General features: G+C 51.0%; 1 protein-coding gene across 4 annotated transcripts; it reads right to left on the bottom strand.

Annotated features, from left to right (window-relative positions):
• Window positions 1–20,734, bottom strand: Slc9a5 (solute carrier family 9 member A5). Of its 4 annotated transcripts, none has more exons than XM_028854286.2 (16): window positions 19,298–20,734; window positions 15,181–15,483; window positions 13,143–13,306; window positions 12,883–12,961; window positions 12,401–12,578; window positions 11,707–11,927; window positions 11,281–11,483; window positions 10,964–11,053; window positions 10,797–10,867; window positions 9,960–10,089; window positions 9,287–9,375; window positions 9,018–9,144; window positions 4,670–4,840; window positions 4,095–4,164; window positions 3,361–3,495; window positions 1–1,911 (listed from the first exon to the last, which is right to left on the bottom strand). In XM_028854286.2, the coding sequence occupies exons 1-16, from the start codon at window positions 19,620–19,622 to the stop codon at window positions 1,439–1,441; spliced, it is 2,829 nt and encodes a 942-aa protein (XP_028710119.1). In that variant the 5' UTR covers window positions 19,623–20,734; the 3' UTR covers window positions 1–1,438. The 4 variants fall into 4 exon arrangements, with proteins under 4 accessions (XP_028710119.1, XP_037062101.1, XP_037062102.1 ...); XM_037206206.1 differs by having other exon boundaries at window positions 4,095–4,161; XM_037206207.1 differs by having other exon boundaries at window positions 3–1,911; window positions 4,095–4,161; window positions 12,401–12,492; window positions 19,298–19,520.
• Window positions 20,735–20,897: the final 163 nt, after the last annotated feature.

The raw sequence follows: 20,897 nt of genomic DNA, 5'->3' as shown, positions 1-20,897 counted from the left end.
TACATTTTAAACATTGGATTTTTATGGTGTTTATTCTCAAAGATGCTTTTAAAAAATTCTGCAGACACAGTAGGAATTCTACTCGGGGAAGACTGTTATCTAAGGATTTCAGGACCCATAGTGCTTTGATTTGTCTCATAAATTCTCAGGGTATCCAACTCCCTGGAGCTTGACTTCCTACTGTCATATGCGGAGAGACACTTGTTCATTTGGCTCACACCTGTCCTTACATTTTCCTAGAAATATCTCTGTGGCACTACATAGAGTGGAGAGCTTAGACCCTGACCCAGGGGGTTCACCCTGTTGGCCTTTCCCATTTTGTGCATTCCCACTTCTGAGACACCTTCCCATACAGTGGTCCCCCAGACTAGCACTCCATGCCTCCTGCTAGCAGGGTGGATAATGTTGGAAAAGTACTTATGAGGACCCGAGGGACTAAGAGTTATAAGATCTCCCTTACTATTCTCTACTCCTGAAAATCTTGCAACAGGCAGATTCTTCTTGTCCCCAACCCTGAAAGCCTGAGACAAATGGACAGGGGACATTCATCCATCTAAGAGATGTTTAATGTGTCTTGGGTTTAAGGTACAAAACACAAGGCAGGGGCGAACCCCAGGAAAGCCACTTGGCACTCAGTTAGCTGTCCCCAAACACTGTAGCCAGGAACCCTAGCCCTACGGTGACAGTGCAGTGGCCCTGGGGTACCTGCTTCCTTCTTCCTTTGGGAAAATTTTGAGGTGGCGACCTAGGAGCCCAGAGGCCTCTTTGTCTCCTACTCAGAAATCTCAGCTCCGTGTCTCAGAAAGTTCCAGACTCAGGCCTAGAGCAGCTGACTGGCTAAGAAGCAGCTCTGACCTAAAGCCTGGCCCGGGGCCTAGTCCTAGAAAAAGAGGCACCATTACCTCAACATCTGGCAGCAGAGGAAAGGGCTGAAGCTAGGGAGGCAGATGCCCGCTACTCCTGCAGCTGACCCAACAAGTCAGCGGAGCCGAAGGCTGAGGCCTGCACCACATCCTACCCCAGCCACTGAGGACCAGCCCCTCAGAAAGCCTCACTGCCGCAGCACTGATGCTGACCTGGTACTGGAGAGGAAGTGGAGGACAGGGAAGACCAGTGTCCACAGAAGAACGATGCCCTTGCTTTGGGGGCAGGAACAGCTGCCAACGGTATGTCCAGGGAGACGCCCTAGGGAAGGGACATCAGCTTGTGGGTCTATCCCCTAGAACTCTGGACTGGATCCTGAGCCGTTTTTGAAAGGAAGAGTGGAGGGTTGAGAGCAGGGAGAGTGGTGAGAAGGGTCCCTGTGAGGACCAGCCCAGGAGACCCTTCAGTCCAGGCCCCTCTGGCCCCACACGAGGCCGAGGAGGCTCCTCTCCCCTTTGCTTGAGGAACACTTCCCACAGGGGTGCCACATCCTGCTCCTCCCTGAGGCCCTGGGCTACAGCCGGCCTCCTCTGTTGAACTGGATGCCCCAGTGGGAGTTGGCAGTGCCTGGACTAAGGTGGGTGTGGTCCTTGGGGCCCATGAGGGGCTGCAGCTCCTGCTGCTGGGCGATGTCAGCACTGCTCTCACTGCGAGAACGGCCAGCTTTGGCCAGGCTCGGGGGAAAGGCAAAGCTAGAGCGAGGGTCAGAAGACAGGTCAAGAGGAACCGGGGTCTCTTCCATACCCAGTGGGTGGGGAGGCAAGCGGGTTAAAGTGGGAGGCTGGGTACAGGGCGGGGATGCCAGGCTCTCCAGGGATGAGATGCTCTGGTTCCAGCCTGTCTGCATGTCCACGGGCACAATCTTGGTGGTTTCTGAAGACACATACACAGCCAGGTCCCCCTGCCCACTCTTCCAGGGTAACTCCTTCTCTGCACAGGTTGGGGAGGGGGGGATGATGCGTGGGCTCGGGCACACCTCCAGGCTTCCTGGGGACAGAGAGAGCACATGAGTTCATTAGCAGTGAAGTGGGATCCTCAAGTGTACTCAAGGTCACCATATTACGTTCATCTGTGCTGTATGCAATAAACATCTTCCTGGAAGAAAGCACCAGACTGCTTTGCCTTCTCTTGTGGTCCAGCAGCAGCACAGGGCTGCACACAGAGCAGTTGTTCACGAGGGACGTACTGAGCAGATGGCGATTAACTACAGCTCAAGAAAACCAAACAGGAAGGACGTCTTGCCTCCGATCACCCTCATCAGCACCAGCAACTGCATCCTGCTAAAACCTCATCCTGACCAACCAGTGAGACTGTGGCAACGAGGGACCAGTGCCAGGCCAATGCCTTTGGAGGCAGTGTCAGGAGGATCATGAGTTTGAGGCTAACTAGTAAATGCAAGGCAAGCCTAGATTACATCGTGAGACCCTGTCTCAAAATAAATAAACAAATAAAATGAGAACCAAGGAAATCTGACTCCCATCTAGATTTTTTAAAAAAGGTTTTTCAAGACAGGGTTGCTCTGTGTAGCCCTGGCTGTCTTGGAACTCGCTCTGTAGACCAGGCTAGCCTCAAACTCACATAGATCCAGCCTCCCAAGTCCTGGGATTATAGGCATGGGCCATCACTGCCCGGCTCCAACTAGATATTTTATAAGTGAGATTTTATATATTGTTATGATATTGTGGTTGTGTTTTAAAAAGGAACACTTATCTTGTATGTTGAAGTATTTGTTGATAAAGTGAGATGATATTTGAGATTTTCTTTGTAAGAACCCTGAGGAACAAGTATCATTGGTGAAGGCATAAATGAAGATGAGCTGTGAGCAGGTGATTATTGAAGCTGAGAAATGGACAGGTGAGGTTTTACTTCACTATTCTATCATTTCATATTTTGAAATTTTCTGTAATAAACTTCTCTAATGTCCCCTGAGTATTTGTGCCAACTACCACTGAAACCCTAGCATTAGGAGGGAGATCTCCGCATGCAGAAACATGTGTACTGCTTTTTTATCCACAAGGATTCCATTTTGACAGTCCAGGTTCCTCCCAAGGTCAGATGCCGACCTCCTCACTCAGAACTCTATGTGCCAGCAGGGGTGCTAAGCCTGGGTCATAAGATCTGCTTATCACTTTGTGTTCCTCAGGCGGTGGTCTTTGAAGTCAGGGGGTCAAGTTCAAATCCCGCTTTTATCATGGGTTCTGGACCATTCACCAGTCTCTAAGGCTCTGTGAGCTTGGTTTCCCCATCTTGGGCATTGTGAGGGTTTGAGGGAGATCACTGTATAAGGTTTCTGGTGGAGCCAAAATGCTTAGTAAATGCTGGCGGGGAATAAACTAGCCATCAGGAAGAGTGTTTCCTGAAGCAGAGGCCAGGAGAGCAGATGGAGGAAAAGCTGGCTGCACAAGGGAGAGAGAGAGCCTGCAGGGAAGTCATTACCTGCGACCTTGCCTTCTTGGAGGACCTCGCTGGTGGCTCGCGCCACGAAGATGATCCCTTCATCGTCTTCCTTCTCTGTCTCTGAACTGTCGCTTTCCTCCTCCTCCTCAGACTCCACGGTTAATATCACAGCAGCTGGACAAGGGCAAAGCTGAGTCAGGGCAGCCAACCCAGCGGCTGCTTCTTGGTACCCGAAGCTAGCTCCTGCCCCCTCCCCTAGGCAAGGCCCATGTGGGCAGAGGACCTGCATCTTCCTTCAGCCTTTTTGGGTGCTGGCCTAGAGTGCTGGGCTTGAGGGAAAGGAGAGAAGATTGCACGGCTCAAGGAGCAATCTGAAGGTGCTGAGTTCTCAGAGGAAGCCATGAGGGCCATGCCAACAGCTCCTTCCGTTGTCAGCCCCACAAGGTTGGAAGGTCCATTAACATTCAGCTCACAGGGAACTAGGTTTTGATGATGCACACTACAGCTTCGGTTCCACCTACCCTCCAAGGCCCAGGCCAGTCTACCCATCTCCATGACCTTTTCCAAGTCCTCAATAGTCTGTAGTCATACTCAGCCATCTTGTCATACATGGTACACTGACTGGAACTACTCCAACACTCAAGTGTGCCTATCTAGTCCCTGAGGGGAGAGGCCCAGCTCACGGTGCTAAGTGATCCCAGAGACCCTCCAGGATCTGGATGACAGCCCTTCTCCTTCCCCTCCTCCCTCCTGTCCCCAAGCTCCCTGCTTGCCTGTGTCCGGAAAGCCCAGGTCTCGAGGAGGTTTCCCATTTGTAGCTTCAGGGTTAGCCACACCATCCTTCTGAGGACCAGAAAGCAAACCTAAGACTCTGGCCTTGGTTCTACCACCCATCCATAAACCCTATCGAGAGTCAACAGAACAAGCCTTGCTAACCTGTGTGGGGTGCTTATCACAACAGTTCTTCCACCCCACTATTCCCAGGTCAGCCAGGCAGGAACTGGGGCATCTAGAGGGACTCACTTCCTACCTGGGGCTCTGGATACACGGGCCTGGATTGGCGAAGGGCTCCTAGCATTGCCTCACCAAGAACTCTGCCCTTTTCTTGTTTCACCTCTGGTAGCAAGTGATCCCACAGCTGAGAGGCTGCCCTCCCTTTGAAGCCACGACCCCGCCCCCCCAAAGGTCTCAGACAGGCCTAAAAAGAAACCCAAACCATTATATTCATCGAACCCTGAAGGTGGTTAAACAAAATGTCTCCTTGGGCTGAGTTTCAGAACGTGAGGACTCAGAATTATTTGTTATCAGCCCACGGCCCCATACGAGGTGTCCCGGAGAAAAGACGTGCCTTCTTGTGGCCGGCCTTGCGGGGTCGAAGTTTATTCTTGGTGAAGCAGATGTTATGCTTGGTGGACTTAAAGGACTCCAGCCGTCGCTTCATGTTCTGCTGGAAGACTTCCTTGTCTTGTCGTTCCTGGGCATCCTCGGAGATGAAGTGGCGGCCGCAGCTGGCTTTGTACTGGCAATGACAGCCCGACCGTGCCATGAGGCTGGGAGCCTTGGCCTCCCGCGGGGACCCCAGGCCACAACCCCAACATGTTCATCACGTGTCCTGCCAGCCCAGCTTTTCCACAATTAGCCATGGATTAAAAAAATAAAACTAAAGGCCGGGCGGCGGTGGTGGTGGCTCAGGCCTTTAATCCCAGCACTCGGGAGGCAGAGGCAGGTGGATCTCTGTGAGTTCAAGGCCAGCCTGGGCTACAGAGTGAGTTCTAGGACAGGCTCCAAAGCTACACAGAGAAACCCTGTCTCAAAAAACCAAAAAATAAAAAAATAAAAATAAATCACACAAAAGGATTAAAGCCAGGGGCTCTGAACCAGTCAGTTCACTAGGGAAAAACTTCCTTTCCCCACAAGTTACTCCTCCAAACCTGGCTTTCTTCATCCTCTGCTGCCCTTTCCTCCGCCCTATCTAATCGGAAGTGGTAAGAGGCAGGGGTTCTGTACTTTGTTCCCTGGGGCTACACTAAAGCCACAGAGCCATATCCTTTGCATGTCCATTTATCTCTGTGTGGCTCACACATCCAGCCCACATAGCCCCAGGGAGCTACGCAGGATCCTCTTGCCAGCTGTCTTCCTTCTAGACATTTCTACAACTACCACAACATCAGGCCTATGCTTTGGACTTTCCTAACTACCTGCCCTAGGTCCTCTTGGCCCCAGCACTGCGTACTTAATTTAGGGCCAACTCTTTATCTGCTCCTTTTAACTCTTTCTCATACAGACCAAGCCCTCCACACACTCACCCAGCTTGCCTATTTCTGCTCTTGGGAGCTTAGCAACCTTTTCCTGTATAGGGGAAGGTAATGGTAACCACCAAGGTACTGCCTGGAGCCTCCTCGTCACTCTGTCTTGCTTCACATTCTATCTGGTTCCTTTCTTTTCTTTCTTTCTTTTTTTTCTTTGAGTTTTTCAAGACAGGGTTTCACTGTGTAGCTCTGGCTACAGTGTTCTAGAACTCTCTCTGTAGATCAGGTTGGCCTTGAACTCACAGAGATCTGCCTGCCTCTGTGTCATGAGTGCAGGGATTAAAGGTGTGCGCCACCCCAACCTGGCTTGGTTCCTTTCTTCTTCCTCGTATTTTCTGTTTCTCTGAACCACTTCTGCGAGCCCCTTGACGTCTCCCATCTGCTTTTCTTCTCTGGAAAGTACCTGGAAATGCCGCCCCACCTCGAGGGCAACGTGGTCCTGTCTCGGCTTTGCTCACCTCACTCCTTCCTGCCTCCCTCAGTTCTCAGCTCCTCCCATTTCTCCTGCATCTTTACTTTGCTTACCAGCAGCCACCTGACCTCCGCTTTCAGACAAGCTCCTGCCCTTGTTTTTAAGGTCCTCTCGTTGCCACTACTAGCTCCCTTTTGAGGCCAAGCGCTTATAAATTGATCGGGACACTTTCCTTCCTGTCTAGTATTTCCTTAAACACCCAAAATGCTATTCCAGTCTGCAACGCTGCCTTCTCCCTGGTCACCAGTCCTGACCTCTGTACGGCAGCCGGCCCTTCTTCTCCCCGGGCAGAGACACGATCTGCTGTATCTTCTCCAAGGGTTCCGTTCTCCCCTTTGCTGGCTCCCTCTTCCTTTCTCCACGTATATTCCTCTGCATTATTCTTGGCTCTGCTCTCTTTTTTCTAAACACTCTCCCCAGAGAACTTACACTCTCTCCACTTCAACTAACCCAGTGACATGATCTGCAGTTTCAAAACAGCAGGCATCAGACCAGCTGCATTTGGATCATCAGGGGGGCTTATTAAAAACAAAGATTCTTAGTCCCGCTCCACATTACAGGATCTGAATCTCTAGGCGGTGAAGCCAAGAATATTCTATCAAGCTTCTCAGGGAATTCCGGGATAGTCAAATGAGGAGAGCTCTGCTGTGCGTGCTTCCAAATCTTTCTCTCCAGCCCCTTTATCTCTCTTAAGCTATAATCTTAATTAACTATATACTGTCTCTAATACTAATCCTGGAGAGAACATAAGGAATTAAGGACTGTGTCATGGTGCAACTAAGTGGATTCAGAACTAGATGACTAACCATAGCCCAAAATGCTCCATCCATGTCAGTCTGGAGGAAAGTCTTTAGTACCATGCCACAGGGCTCTATCCCCAACTCTATCCTGTTCAATATTTATGATGATTTAGATGAATATAAAATTAACAGGCTTAGCAAGTTTTCAGATGATATGAATCTGTGAAAGAGACATTTGGTGGTAGACATGGAATCCAAACGATGGAATGATGGCCAAATTAAATAAGACAACTTTAGCAAATAAGTACAAACTTACTCTAGTTCTTTTTAAATTGACCACACAAGAACTGAATCAAACCCACCAGTCAAGTGTGCGTGCGCGTGCGCAGACACACAACCACGTGCTCTCTCTGAGTAACACAATAAGTATATAGCACACCTGAAAGCCCCTGAATCTGCTTAAGCTGCAGATTTAATAACCAGAAAATATAAGAAATGGAGTAATGTGCTAAGTAACACTGGGATACAATCAGAAAAATCTAGAAAAATGGTAAATTCTCCAATATATAGTATCTAGTTTCTTCAATAAATAGCAAGAGGGGAAGGAAGAAGAAACTATTATAGTTTTTCTTAATGGAGGTCATATTTTCCAGATATAAATTGTGAACTTATTTTGGATCTTGACTTATGTAACCAGCTAGGAAAAACAGGTATTTATTGAACACTGACTGGGTATTTGATATAAGGAATTATTATAATAGCAGTACTATGATTTGATTTGACTTTTGAAGTGCTGGGGAATCAAACCCAGGGCCTCACAGATGCTAAGCAAATGTTCTACCGCTGTCCTATCTCCTTAGCCTAACCTTATCTTTTAACGTTCTTGAGAGCTGGAGTGGTGGTTCACCCTTGTAATCAGAGTACTTGGGAGGCTGAAGCAAGAGAATTCCCAGTTTGAACCCAGTCCTAAGGCAACTAGCAAGACTATGTGTCAAAGAAGCCAAAATTTAAAAATAAGATAAAATAAACAAAGAGCTCTTGCCATATAGTGAGATGTTTATTAGATGATGTGACAGGATGTCTGGAGTCTGCTGTAAGATAAAGTGTGGGCAGGGTGTGGTGGGTTATAGACCGTAAAAACTTCATCATGCACAGATAATTATTAGAGTCGGGTAACAGATAAATCAGAGTTATTTCGTTCTCTCCACTAAAATTTTGCAAAAGAAAAACATGAAAAGGAAAAGAAAAGTTGGATGAGGGGGTCTGACAGCTATTATCTGAGGAAGACAGGAGGGTAATGGCAGAGTGTGGAGACAGTATGAAGTCCTTAATTGGTGAGCCAAACCAGGGATCCTGGGCAGCATTAATAGGAAGTCTAGAACTAGGAAAGTTAGCGAGCCCCTATAACTTCCCCTAGACAGTCATCTAGTAGCTCCTCCATGGGGTGAGAGAGGAGAGGCTTCTCATGGCCAAAGACACATCAGAGTCAGAGGAGAGTATTGGAGACAGAGGACCTGTGTGAGTAAAGCTGCCTGGAAACCGTTGAAGCTTATTCTGCAGAACTGGAAATTAAAGAGAGGTGTGTGTGAATTAAGCCAATTCTAACTCAGTGTTCTAAAAGCCTTGCTGCGGTACTGCGTGAGAAACGGTCAGATTTGCACTTCCAAAGGCCCAAGATAATGGCCTGCTGCCCCCTTGTGGGGTTACACAAGATCCTCTCCTGGGTGGGATGGGCCTTTCCAGACACAAAGCTCCAAAGCTACCTAGTTTGCACAGGCAAACTAATCCACCTCTGCCCTGTTAAACTGGTTCCAAAGGCCTCCTCAGGTCCCTGCTTCCATCTCTGACCTGCTTCTCAAAGCTCCTTCTCCTCTATCTCTTCCTCTCCCCTCAGGGATAATGTCCATGTCCTGTGTGCTCCTCTCCTTAACACCCAGCTTCTAATCCAAAGTGCTTCCTGCTAGAGCCCCAACTGGGTCAGTGCCTACAAATCCACAACAACAGCTAATATGATGTACGCCCTGCAGCACTTCCTCCAAGTCAACCAGAGCAAAGGACGAAACCCGCCGCCTTCACCTGGGCATTCACAACCAGACACAAGCTGGTACCAAATGCCTCTTAAGTCTCCGGCCAAGGCCCCTGCAGTCCACTCCCCACCACCCTCAGGGCTCTCACCCTGCGCCGTGGCTTGTAGAGGCCTCCACAGAGCAGGTGATGCATCACAGCATCCTCCCGGTCCCGGCCACTGCGTACTGTGTCGATCACTTGCAGATCCAGACACGCTCCACTACCACTCTCCCTCCTGCAGGAGGCAGGGACATGTGTGCTGAGGGGTGGGCGGCAGGGCTGAGGGGAGGGGCAGAGGCAAAGGTGCTCACAAACCGTCCCCAGGAGGGATCTGGGGAGGAGAGCTTGAGGAAGGGGAAGGGCCCTCACGGACTCACAACAGGTTGGTGACAGAGGTCTCTGCCACAGAATTTCTGCTAGGCATAGAGGGCAGAGTGAGTCCTGCCGAGGACAAGACGTGGCCTCCCTGTAGGAGTCAAGGTGGAGGTCAGGCAAGGATCAGATGATTACCCAGGCCAGACAGACGGTAATAAAGAGAATAACATGCGTTAACAATTATTTTGATCACTATTTTGCTTTGAGCCGTGCTTGGGATTACTCGGGTTCTCCAACACTATATAAGTGCTGAACCACTGAGCGACACCCCCAGGCATTATTTTGTTCTTTGTTTTACCAGATATGGAAACACTTCACCCACTGAATTCTTAAAATCTGACCTAGGTAGTCCTATTCTTATTGCTACTCTCTCCTCACTGAGGGAACTGAAGCTCAGGCAGTGTAAGTCGCTTATCTAAGCATCGGCCTCTACATGAACTGTGTCTGTGGACTCCGGAGTCCAGCTGTTTCCCACCTTTCTGTACTGCCTGTCACACTGTCAACAGCAGGCTGGCTCCAGCAGCTGTGACTTCACAACCCTGTGGAGCCAGCTGGGAATTCCAACTCCCTGGCCCCGGCTAACAAGCCTGCCTGCCTGCCTGTCATCCCTTACTGCCCGGCTCTGCTGACCATCTGTCTGTCCACTGCTGGCCTACCTGGTAACTGCTGGCCCACCTGGTCCACAAAACTGATGGCATCTCGGATGTTGAGTCTGTAGTACACATCCCAGATCTGGTCTCTGATTCGATAGGCTGACCGCCGCATCAACAGCTGACTCAGGTACTTCTTGTCGAATTGTTCCCACCTATAGAGGATGCCACGCCCAGCCCTGAGTACCGTTCTCAAGGGGTGGCTGGCTGGCCCTTCCTCAGATAGGGCAGGGACACTGCCAGCGCTGGCCTGGCTTTCTTGGAAGAGTCTCAGCCAAAGGGAATCCCAAGGCTAGTCCCTGCTCTTAGAGCCTTTACAGTTTTAGGAGAGAGTGTGATATTAGTTAAAGTTATTTCAAATAACTGCAAAAATTATAACCATGACAAAAACTACCAAGGATAATTATAATGGGGATTTGTCCTTGTCAGGGAGGCCAGAGGTCTCTCAGGAATCAATGCCTGTGGTTAGATCTGCAGGGTGATTCAAGTCTAAGTAAGAGGGAAGGAGGCAGTGTTCTAGGAGACAGAACACATACACCGGTCTCAGTGGCCAGGCCTGGACCACGGGGTGGGCTCTGAGGCTCCAAACGGGGCCTGTGTAATTATCAGGCGGACCATCAAAAACCGAACAGCGTATAAGGGGCTGGAGTCTGGCAGGTGCCGGACCATACGGGGTCTGGCAGGCCACCCTGGGGAGCTCTGTCTTATCCTGAGAACACCGGGGTGCCACTGCAGGGCTCCAGGCAAGGTCACCTAGCCTGAACCTGGCTGTGTCCCTTCTCAGGAGGGTGGCAGATCCCCCACGCCGCCCTGGCTGGCGGGGCTACTGCTGCTGAAGGAGCCTCGGGGCCAGCTCCCTCACCTGTCCCTCCAGTAGTGGTAACCATGGTGCCCCACAACGTCCTCCACTGCAGCCAGAATGTGGTCAAAAGTCTAGAACGGGGGTGGGTAGGGGGACTGGATCAGGACGCTGCCGACACAGGAGAAGGGGGAAAGGGACAGGCGGAGGGATGGGGTTCTGGTACCCACGTGCTCATGCAGCTCCTGGTTCAAGGTAGGTTTGTGATGATCACTCCGCTTCACCCTCAGCCACTTGACCAGCGGCTTGATGGTCAAACCCTACGAACAGGCCGGAGGTGAGCGCTGCCCTGTGCAGCTTCCCAGCAGCCTTTCTCCAAATAACTAGACCTCAGCTCTGCCTCCACCCATCCCACTCAAGGTCCGAGAAGCCAGGTCCCTGCCTCCCTCAGTGGGAAGGGAAGCCCCTGTCCCGAAGTGTTCCAAGATTCTCCCAGGGCCTGCTGAACCCCTCTCCCCCCCTCCCCCAGCCTCCTGGGCACTCCCACCTGCACGATGACTGTGAAGAAAACCACCACAATAGTGGTAGCCACAAAGTAGTCCTTGGCAGGGACTTTGGTCCTGTCCAGTAGGATGACGAGAGCAAAGGCCACAGCCCCCCGAAGGCCCCCATAGGACATCACCACCTGGTCAATCTTGTCCAGAGGAACCAGCCGGAACTGATTCAGCACCCACGTCTGCAGGACTACCCCTACAGCAGGAGGGAGGCCAGCAGGAGCAAGGAGTTGGGGGTGGAGGCCACTGGGAATGGGTGGCACCAAGCATCTGGGCTAAGGCCTGGCAGGGGGTGGGACAGGTGAGCATTTAGGGGAATTAACAAGGATGTGGACTTGGATTGAGGGGTGAGTAGTGGGTGAGAGGGCAAAGAAAAGAGACAGGGAAAAGGGCAGGGGATCAGAGGGTGTCGGCAATACCGAGGGCTCGGAAGACCAGGATGAAGAAGAGGGTGCCCAGCACCAGCCCAGAGTCCCAGGCCCATTTGGAAGAGTCCACGGCTGAGATGCCAAGCAGCATGAAGATGACTGTCTCGGCACAGCTAGCAAGGGTTTTCATGGTATATTTGACAGCTGTGCGCGACTTATGGGAGATGTTGGCTTCCACGTATTTCTTACATCCCAGGCCACACATGGTCACCCTGGGAGAGAAACAAAACTGTGGGTGAGACGGTCCCGAAGGCTCAGTCTCACTGGGGCTTGAGCATGCTGTAGGCGGGGAGGCGGCACATCACAGTGTGTCAGAGTCGCCAAGCTCAGGGGCGCACGAAGACTGCTCATTAGTGGTAGTTCTGGGACGGATACAGATCTCCAGGCTCCCCACTTAGTGCTTCTTTCTCTGAGTTGCACACCCTCCGAGGCATCCTTTAGGGTGCCATACCCGTAACAACCAGTGGTTTCAGGCCTTGAAGGACACTGGCAGCTGAGCTTGCACTCCAGGGAGGGGAAGTTTGAGCCTTCAAGTGCCCAGACAGTTCTGCAAGGTTGACTCTCCACTACCACAAGGGTTCAGTGACGCCTACAGATTCCTTAAGATCTTGCCTCGGGCCATGTGAAGTGTTACTATTTCCAGAGCCCTTTCCCAGGTGCCTGCCTGGACACCCCCAGGACTCACGCAAGAATGGCAGACAACGAGGCCATTTCAGCAGTGAGGTAGGCTGCGTAGGCGAGGAGGAAGACCAGCAACGGCTCGATGATGCGGACCCGCTTGGTGAAGCGTGTGGTCAGGGCCAGGAGGAAGGCAAAGACTAAGCCCACGGCTGCCCCGCCCAGACTGACCACAAACAGGGAGGCTGGGGGAGGAGTGGGTTGTCAGCATGACCCCTGGCCCAGACCCTCCCCAAGCTGGGCTGACAGGACCGATGCCTGGTAAGAAGTAGAGGAAGAGACCCCCGACACCCCCCACACTCCCCAGGGCTCAGGATCCCAGACCAGGATCCCAGGGCAAGCTCCTCCCAGACCCCATTTCTCCATAGCGGAGAAGTAAGAAATGAGGCCATCAGAATAGCCTCCTCTGTCCCAGTGCTGGGTAGGTGGGTCTCAACAACCCAGGGAAGGCGGACATTGAATGCTGGCCAAGTGTGGGGAAATACTGACCGACTCCCTTTAGGTAGTCAGTGGCCTGCACATTGGCAGGGCCCATCTCCACAAAGGAGTTGCAGACCTTGTAGAGCACCTGGACGACAAGAGGAGAGTCAGGCTGTAGGAGGCGGCCACAGAGGGGAAGTGGGTTGGAAAAGAGGAAAGCTCAGACCCTATTTCCTCCCCAGGGGAAAGGTCAGAGGCTGCTCAGATACCCAGCTGGCAGAGCATGACATCCCAGTGTCAGGGGTTGGCGGGCCACTATACATCCTCACCACAGTGACTGCATCATTGAGCAGGGACTCTCCAAAGACGATGATAAAGAGAGTCTCGTTGACGTGCACCTCCTCAAAGACAGCCAGCACAGCCACAGGATCCACCGCTGAGATGAGGCTTCCGAACAGCAAGAAGTCCAGCAGGCCAGCCTGGACCCGGGGGGCTATGAGGGAGAGACAGAAGACAGGCCTGACTGAAGATGACACTGCCTCCAACAGCGCTCCTGGGACCAGCCCACAAGCTTTCCTACCGGGAAGAAATAAAACCCAAGGGGCCTTTGGAAAAGTAAAGAGACTGCTGGCTTATATTCTGGAGGCTTGAGCTGCCTGTGCCCAAGATCTGCCTTTGCAATCACCAGCTGGGTGACATGGTTTCTCTCAGCCATGCTTCCTCCTCTGCCTAACTCACAAAACGGCGGCAAAACCATTTAGGTGGTGCTGGTAATAAAAACCGCAGCAACAGTAAAAGTAGCTGCCAGCAGGTAGAACTGGCTGCTGACTGGCTTTATTACCCAGGGTAACAGGGGACCGTTTCTCCCACACCTGTGGTTCTCAGCCAAAGGGATGTGGCATACACACAATTCTCAGCAGGAAAGGAAGGTATGAACACAGTATGAAAAGTACCATAGGTGGGGTTTGAATATGTCAAATAACCCTGTGAGCCTCAGTTTCCCAATACACAAAAGGGAGATAACACTATCAACCTCAAAAAGTTCTTTATTTAGCTAGTACCTAATAAATGGTAAGGAGCCAGTACCACCTATTATTAGAATTACTACTATGATTAGAATCTGAGGTCCTCCTTTTCCTTCCTGCCCCAAATATTCACTTTATTTATTTATTTTATTGTTATTTTTTTCCCCAAGACAGGGTTTCTCTGTGTAACAGCCCTGGATGTCCTGAAATTCTCTTTGTAGACCAGGCTGGTCTCAAACTCACACATAGAGATCCACCTGCCTCTGCTTCTCAAGTGCTGGGATTAAAGGTGTGTACCACTACCACTCGGCTTAGTTTCACTATTTATGAAGTCCCCAGCTGGGAACTGCAAGCTTCTCCTTGTCACCTTAGAGGAAGTCTGAATTTTCAATATCAGGACTGAATGGATTCCTTGAGTCAGGAAATAAAGAAGAGCTTGGGAGAGGGCCTAAATGCAGAGCCTCAAACAGGCTAATCGCGGGCCCTGGTATGAATGAACATAAGGGGCTCGACTTTCCCTTCCATTAGATGAGTAAATCAGGGGCTGGAGAGGTGGCTCAGTGGTTAAGAGCACTGGCTGCTCTTTCAGAGGACCTGGGTTCAATTCCTGACACCCACATGGAGTTCCCAACTGTCTGTAATTCCAGTTCCAAGGGCTCTGACACCGTCATACACATATACATGTGTGCGTGTGCGTGTGTGTGTGTGTGTGTGTGTGTGTGTGTGTGTGTGTGTAGGCAAAAAACAATGAACATAAAATAAATCTTGAAAAAAAAAAATGAGGTAAATTTTACCTCGCCAGAGTCTTTAGGAAGAGCCATTCAGAAAGAAAGCCTAGTGCAGCAGCTAGCATTTTATAGATGTAAAACGCGTATTTATTAGAAATAAAGACTAGAAACCACCTCACATAGCCTGGGCAGATCCAGAACTGTAAATCCTTGCAGGGATGGTGAGCCACAGATAGCTCAAGGAAGCAGGACTGGCAAGTGGCAGCGTGGTGCCGGAGGGCAGGAGGTGAGAGCGCTCCGGGAGGCTCCACACTTCAGCAGCCCACACACAGCCGGGAACCAGGCCCCTGCTCAGCTGTCACGCTGCAGAGGCACAGAGTCAACTGGCAGAGACCAAAATTAGGACCGAAGACTCTCCGGAGCACTGCCGGGCACGCCAGGTGGACGGACCTACAACCAAGCTCCCAGGGAACTCACCAGCACCTGACCTTCAGAGCTGGAGAAGGGAGCTAGGGGATGGAGCTAGCAAGGTTTGCTTGCTCTCTCTCTCTCTCTCTCTCTCTCTCTCTCTCTCTCTCTCTCTCTTAAACAGCCCAGGTCCTAGGGTTACTCACCTACAAGTCCAGCCTGCTGCAGGCCCCAAAGGGCAACACCTGTTGTGAAGGCATTCCAGAGTGTGCCCACCACAGCATAGGTGAGGATGGCACCCAAGTTGTCAAAAAACAGACGGCTCGGCATGAAATAGCCTGAGTCCAGCACAATAGGAGGGAGCAGGAAAAGGAAGAAGGTCCCTGGCTCCAGCTGGTACTCAGCCTTCTTGGCCACAGCTAAGACAATGCCTCCCAGCACCAGGCCCAGTAAAATCAGCAGGCAGCTCTCAGGGACCAGAGATGTTACCTTCCGAGACAGGTGAAAAACTGTAATGCAAGAAGACACGGGTATAAAGCCATGGAATGTCCTCCCATACCCTGGCCTACAGTATTCTTTTATTTTTATTTTAATTTTTCCCCCAGAGCTGAGGACTGAACTCAGGGCCGCGCTCTACCACGGAGCTAAATTCCCAACCCTCAGTATTCTTCCCCCTCCCACCCATCCCCTAGATAGGGTTTCTCTGTGTAGTTTTGGTGCCGGTCTTGGAGCTCACTCTGTAGACAAGACTGGCCTTGAACTCACAGAGATCCGCCTGCTCTGCTCCCAGGTGCTGGGATTAAAGGCATGTGCCACCACCACCCGGCTTGGCCTATAGTATTCTGTCTTACCAGTTTACCCAAAGTTATAATCCCTGGCTCTAGGATCAATGGAAGAAGAAAGAAATGCAGAATTTCTAGAACCCCCAGCCTCCAATGCTACAAACTCTCTGTGGCTGCAAGGCTTTTGCTTGCCTACCCCACCCCCTTCTGAAAATGCCCCCTCCTCTGTACTGCCATCCTCAGGGACTGACTGCATTTTTCTCTGACCTCCTTTATCCATAGCAATCATCTGAAGTTAAGCAAATGCTGACCAGTGTCTCTATAGCATACATAAGATTGCTGGGGGAAAAAAATTAGGGGCTTTAAAATCATTCTGCAAGGCTAGGTCCTCCATTTACTCATTCTTTGACTCTCAGTTTTTGCATCAGCAAAATGGGAATAAATAGGTTGGTTATGAAGATGAAGTAAAACAACCTACTTATAAGCATTTAGAGCTGGGCCTGATAGAGCAGACCAATGGTCGATTTAGCAAGCTTGTCTCAAAATAAAGTCAGGACAGAGCTCGGTTATAGAACACTGGATGGCAACGTATATTCTATTCAGTTATGAGGTTCTAGATTCAATCTCCAGTAACTGGTTGTAGGGCAGACAACCAAGTAAGTGGCATATACTTGTCATCCCAGCCCTTGGAAAGCTGAGGTAAGAGGATTGCTGTGATTTAGGGTAAACCTGGTTTGGGATATTTGTTTAATTTTCATTTATTCTTACTTTATGTGAATGAGTATGTAAGTGCATCATGTATGCGCCTGGTGTCTGAGGAGGCCAGTAAAGGGTGTCAGATCCCCTAGAACGGCTATCACAGGCAGTTGTGAGCTACTATGTGTGTACTGGGAACCAAAGTGGAGTCCTCTGCAAGAGTATCTATCCAATGCCTTTTTTTAACTGCTGAGCCATCTCTCCAGCCCCTCAACCTGGTTTATATAGTGAATTCAATTCAAGGCTAGCCTAGGCTATTTCTCACCCCCCTGCCAAGAAAAAAAACACTTAGCACATTGATTTATAGTAAGCATTTGATAAATGTTTGCTATTAATATAACATGATCTATGTTAATATAGTATTATATTATATACACACATTGCTCACTTTAGAAGCACTGTAGGCCTCCCAACCTAATGTACAAATTTCATCATACTGGCTCAGCTTAAAAAGCTTTGTGTAGCTGGATATAGTGGCACATGCCTTTAATCCCAGCACTCAGGAAGCAGAGGTGGGTAGATCTATGTGAGTGTGAGTTCCAAGTTAGCTAGGGCTACATAGTACTCTGTCTCAATCAATCAACCAATCAATCAATAGCTTTGTATGTAACAGTCAGGTCTCAAATGTCTTCTGACCTTATCATTTTCTAATGATGTGAACTCAGGAAAGTTTTTACAAGATTTATTTTATTTATTTATTTTTTTAATGTGTATGTGTGTACTGTGTGAGTGCAGGAGTCCACAGAGGTCACAAACAGGAGTCAGATCCTCTGGAAATTGAGTTATAGACAGTTTTAAGCTGCCACGTGGGTGCTGGGAACTGAACCTGGGTCCTCTACAAGAGGTGCTCTTAACCACCGACCCATCTCTCTAGCCGTCAGGCAAGTTATTTGATTTACTTAAACTTCAGTTTCTCCTCTTTGTATAAGAAAAATATCCATCACAAAGATGAAATATATGAAATGTGCAAAGTATACTGTCAGATCAGATACATAGTAGGCTCTCAACAAATATTAATTTGACTCCGGAGAAAAGTAATGTATCTGTCTCTAGGAAAAGAGGAGGGTGTAAAAAAAGGATTTCCAATAGTACTGGTTCTCCTACCTTTGTCCCTAAAGTATGGTTCTCCCTTGGGCTCTCAGACTATGCCCTATACAGTCTCTCAGGCACTGGCAGAGGAAGGGTCCTTATTAACCTGAGCCCTGTGCCAAAACAATGTCCTTTAGGAACTGCATCCTAAGGGCTAAGAGTACATCAACCTGTGTTGAATTCGAGGAGGGAGGACATTTTAGCTATGAAACTAGAAAGTGTTCTGGAATACTCTGCTTCCCTTTCCTCTCCTCTCCGAGGATCTTTTTTAGCTGGAGAGGATGACCTTTCCTTCCTCTCTAGGAGGTATTATCCAAACTAGAAAAGGCATGATTTATCTATGATGTTGGTGCTGTAAATCTTGAGACAGGAACTCTTCTACAATTCAGGGGTTTCTCAGCAAACCCAACCTGAAGCTTCTTCCTCCACCTTGCTGCCACTGCTGCTGGGACTCCAGGGAGAGTTCAGGCACAGATCTTCCTACCTTCAGCCCCATCCTTGGTTCCCTTCTCCTCCCCTCACCACATATCAGCCCAGCCCTGCAAGTCCAGGACTTATCAAAGTCAGTTTCTCTGGCAGAATCAGGTTCCCTGAAGATATTTAGAGTTCCATTTTCCAGTATTAATCCTGGGCTGCCAAGGTGGAGTGGAGAGTTCTATTCCAGCTCGATACCCTAGCAATATCTCAGGAGGAGGAGAAGGGGGCAAACTCTAGGCTGTGAGATTCCTACATGAAGGCTTCACTGGTGAGACTGGAGTACAAGCTGTGCCAGCATAGATGGAGAGTGAGTGAGTAGCAACGCTCAGCTATAATTAGTCACCCCCACAGCAGTTTGAACAACAGAGAGAAAGGAGGAGGGTCTCCGTTGGGAGGAGGGGCTGCTGGCTGTCAGAAAGGGGGAAAGAGGCACGGAAAAGCCTCTCTAATGGGGGATGTGTGCGTCTGAAGCACTTCCATGGGAGGACTACAAGAGGTCGCCTATACGAAAGCACACAGGGTAGTCAGAACACAGTAAAGACCCAATAAACTTCAGTTTCTAAAATCGTGAAGACAAGAATGTGAATTGGAGGGTGGGGTCGTACTTAGGCGCAAGAAGGTGGCAACATCTTTAAGTGGGGTCGAGAGATAAGCGACGGGAAAAGTGACAGGTTAGTACAGTTATCTCGGGAGATATTAAATCTTAGACTCTTGGCCAGGGAAGGATAATTTCTCGGAACCAGAATGCCTGGGTTCCCAGGAGAACATCATCTCTTCCATGTCCCCGTGAGTCCTCATTACTGACAGGTTTCTGAGAGGCTGGACGTCTGGAGGAGAGGCCTTACTGACGTTTACTGAGAAGTGCTAACTACAAGGGGAAGGGGAAATTGAGGAAACAGTCTGGACGTCTGGAGGAGAGGCCTTACTGACGTTTACTGAGAAGGAGAAGGGGAAATTGAGGAAACAGTCTAACGATGGAGCTGAAGAGAGCAGAGACAGGCAGCCCTTTAGAAAGGCAAATCCTCTGAACTGCCAACCTAGAAGGGGAGGAGGGAGACCCACAAGAGGCGCAGGAACTGGGTGAGAACCGAGATTTGTGGAATCCGAGCGCAGTGGAAGACCCAGGACTGGATCTGGAGACCCAGGGGGGTTTGGAGGCGGGTCCGCTGCGGGCCGCTGGCCTGTGCGCGGGCGCGCAAACACAAACATCCACACTCACCTATTTTGGCCAGGCTGGCCACCAGGATCCACAGGGCCACCAGGTAGGGCGCCTCCACCTCGTGCCACTGCCAGCGGAAGAGGGCCAAGCCTGGAGGAGGCTCACCCAACGGCACCGACTCCTGGGTGGGTTCGTCTGTGGCCCCCGCCCCCGCCGGGAGCAGCAGAAGCAGTGCGGCGCGCAGCATCCTGCAGCCTGCTTCGCCACCCTCCCGGCACTGCACGGCCGCCGGCCCCGCGTCGCTGCCGCCGCCGCCGCCGCCGCCTACCCGGCGCCCCCGCGTCACAGGCACGTGGGGCTCACTCCCCCCAATCCCGGCTCCCATGCCCCCAGGCCAGGTTCGGACCCCGAGACCCTGCCCAGGACTCTTGTTGGGATCCCCTCCTCCATCTCTTCTAGGTTAGTCTCAAATCTCCGGAAATTCCCCAGCGTGGCCCTCCTTTCCCCAGTCTCGAAACCCACTCCTTCGAATGTGCTCCCCTACACCGCCTCTCACCCGGATTCAGAGAGGTGACCAGCCACCGCGTCCCGGGGGCAGCGGAAAGGACAAGGGTCTCGGGGAGCAGAGACAAGCGCGGCTACTCCGCAGAACGCAGCCCAGCCGCGGGACACCGGCCCCCGGTGCCCAGGCCGCGGGTCCCGGAGCCACGCTGTGAAAAGCGCAGGGGGCGGCGCGCTGCTGCCTTTAGCTGCCAACACTGTCTCCCAAACCCGGGACCCCCTACCGGCCCACTCTCAGACCCGAGCTGCGCACGCGCACTGAGCACTCCCAGAAAGCCTTGATGGATGGACAGCGATGCCCTCAACGTATCCAGAAACCTCAAGGCCGGGACCGATCCCAGCTCATTCCAGGTTGAAAAGAAAAGCTCTTCCACTCCGGAACGGTGAGGCACCGCCCTCCCTCCCCTTCAAACTACAGGGAACTATTCGCCTAGTCCATGCATCTGAGAGGATCTTATGGAATTCCCCTTAAACTAGGAACAACTTGGGGCATTTGACTCATCTCGCCCCAAACCCAAGGCTGTCTCCACTTTTCATTCATCACCCAAGCCGAAGGAACATGTGCTACCTGCCTCCTCACACTGACTCATTCCATTCTTTTTCGAGAAAGAGCACTCATCTTTTTTTCCCCCCACAGCTAAAGGGGACTGAATCCACCTCTTCCTTCAAATATGCAATCTATTTTCATTTCTTGTTCCAAACTAAAAGAGATGCTTCTCACTGCTTTCTCCAATGAGAGAAATGCTTTCACCGCTCTTTCAAGCTGGTGATCAGTCCCGTCTCGTCCCTTGATTGAGAGCGGCCCAGCTCAAAGAGATTCTACGATGAGATTTAAACCCGAACTGCCCTAAAATCCCCGCAAAGACCGGCTGCAGCCTCGCCCATACCCAACCTAAAGAAAGTCTCCCCGCCCTCCGCTCTGAGGCGGAGCGGGAGCTCGGGTTTTCCCGCCCTCCTACCAGTGGAACTAACGGGATCACCAGCTCGCTGAGTGGCTGACCCAAGCGCCGCCTCCGGCGGTGGTTAACCCCAAGCGCGCGCTCTGGGCCAAGCCTTGGCTCCACCCCCTTCCTCGGCCCCGCCTCCCTCTGGCTCCGCC

This window comes from Peromyscus leucopus, chromosome 5 (assembly GCF_004664715.2).
Source record: "Peromyscus leucopus breed LL Stock chromosome 5, UCI_PerLeu_2.1, whole genome shotgun sequence".
In the NCBI taxonomy this organism is placed as follows: domain Eukaryota; kingdom Metazoa; phylum Chordata; class Mammalia; order Rodentia; family Cricetidae; genus Peromyscus; species Peromyscus leucopus.
This window is presented reverse-complemented; position numbering and strand designations above follow the sequence as displayed.

Excerpts from the sequence above, each read along its gene's own strand:
- Slc9a5 (XM_028854286.2), bottom strand. The coding sequence starts at position 19,622 with ATGGGAGCCGGGATTGGGGGGAGTGAGCCCCACGTGCCTGTGACGCGG. Across the intron at positions 4,841-9,017 it reads TCTACAAGCCACGGCGCAGG|TACAAAGCCAGCTGCGGCCG; the intron begins GTGAGAGCCCTG and ends TGTCATTGCCAG. Across the intron at positions 4,165-4,669 it reads GCAAGGCCGGCCACAAGAAG|AAGGATGGTGTGGCTAACCC; the intron begins GCACGTCTTTTC and ends TCTGGTCCTCAG.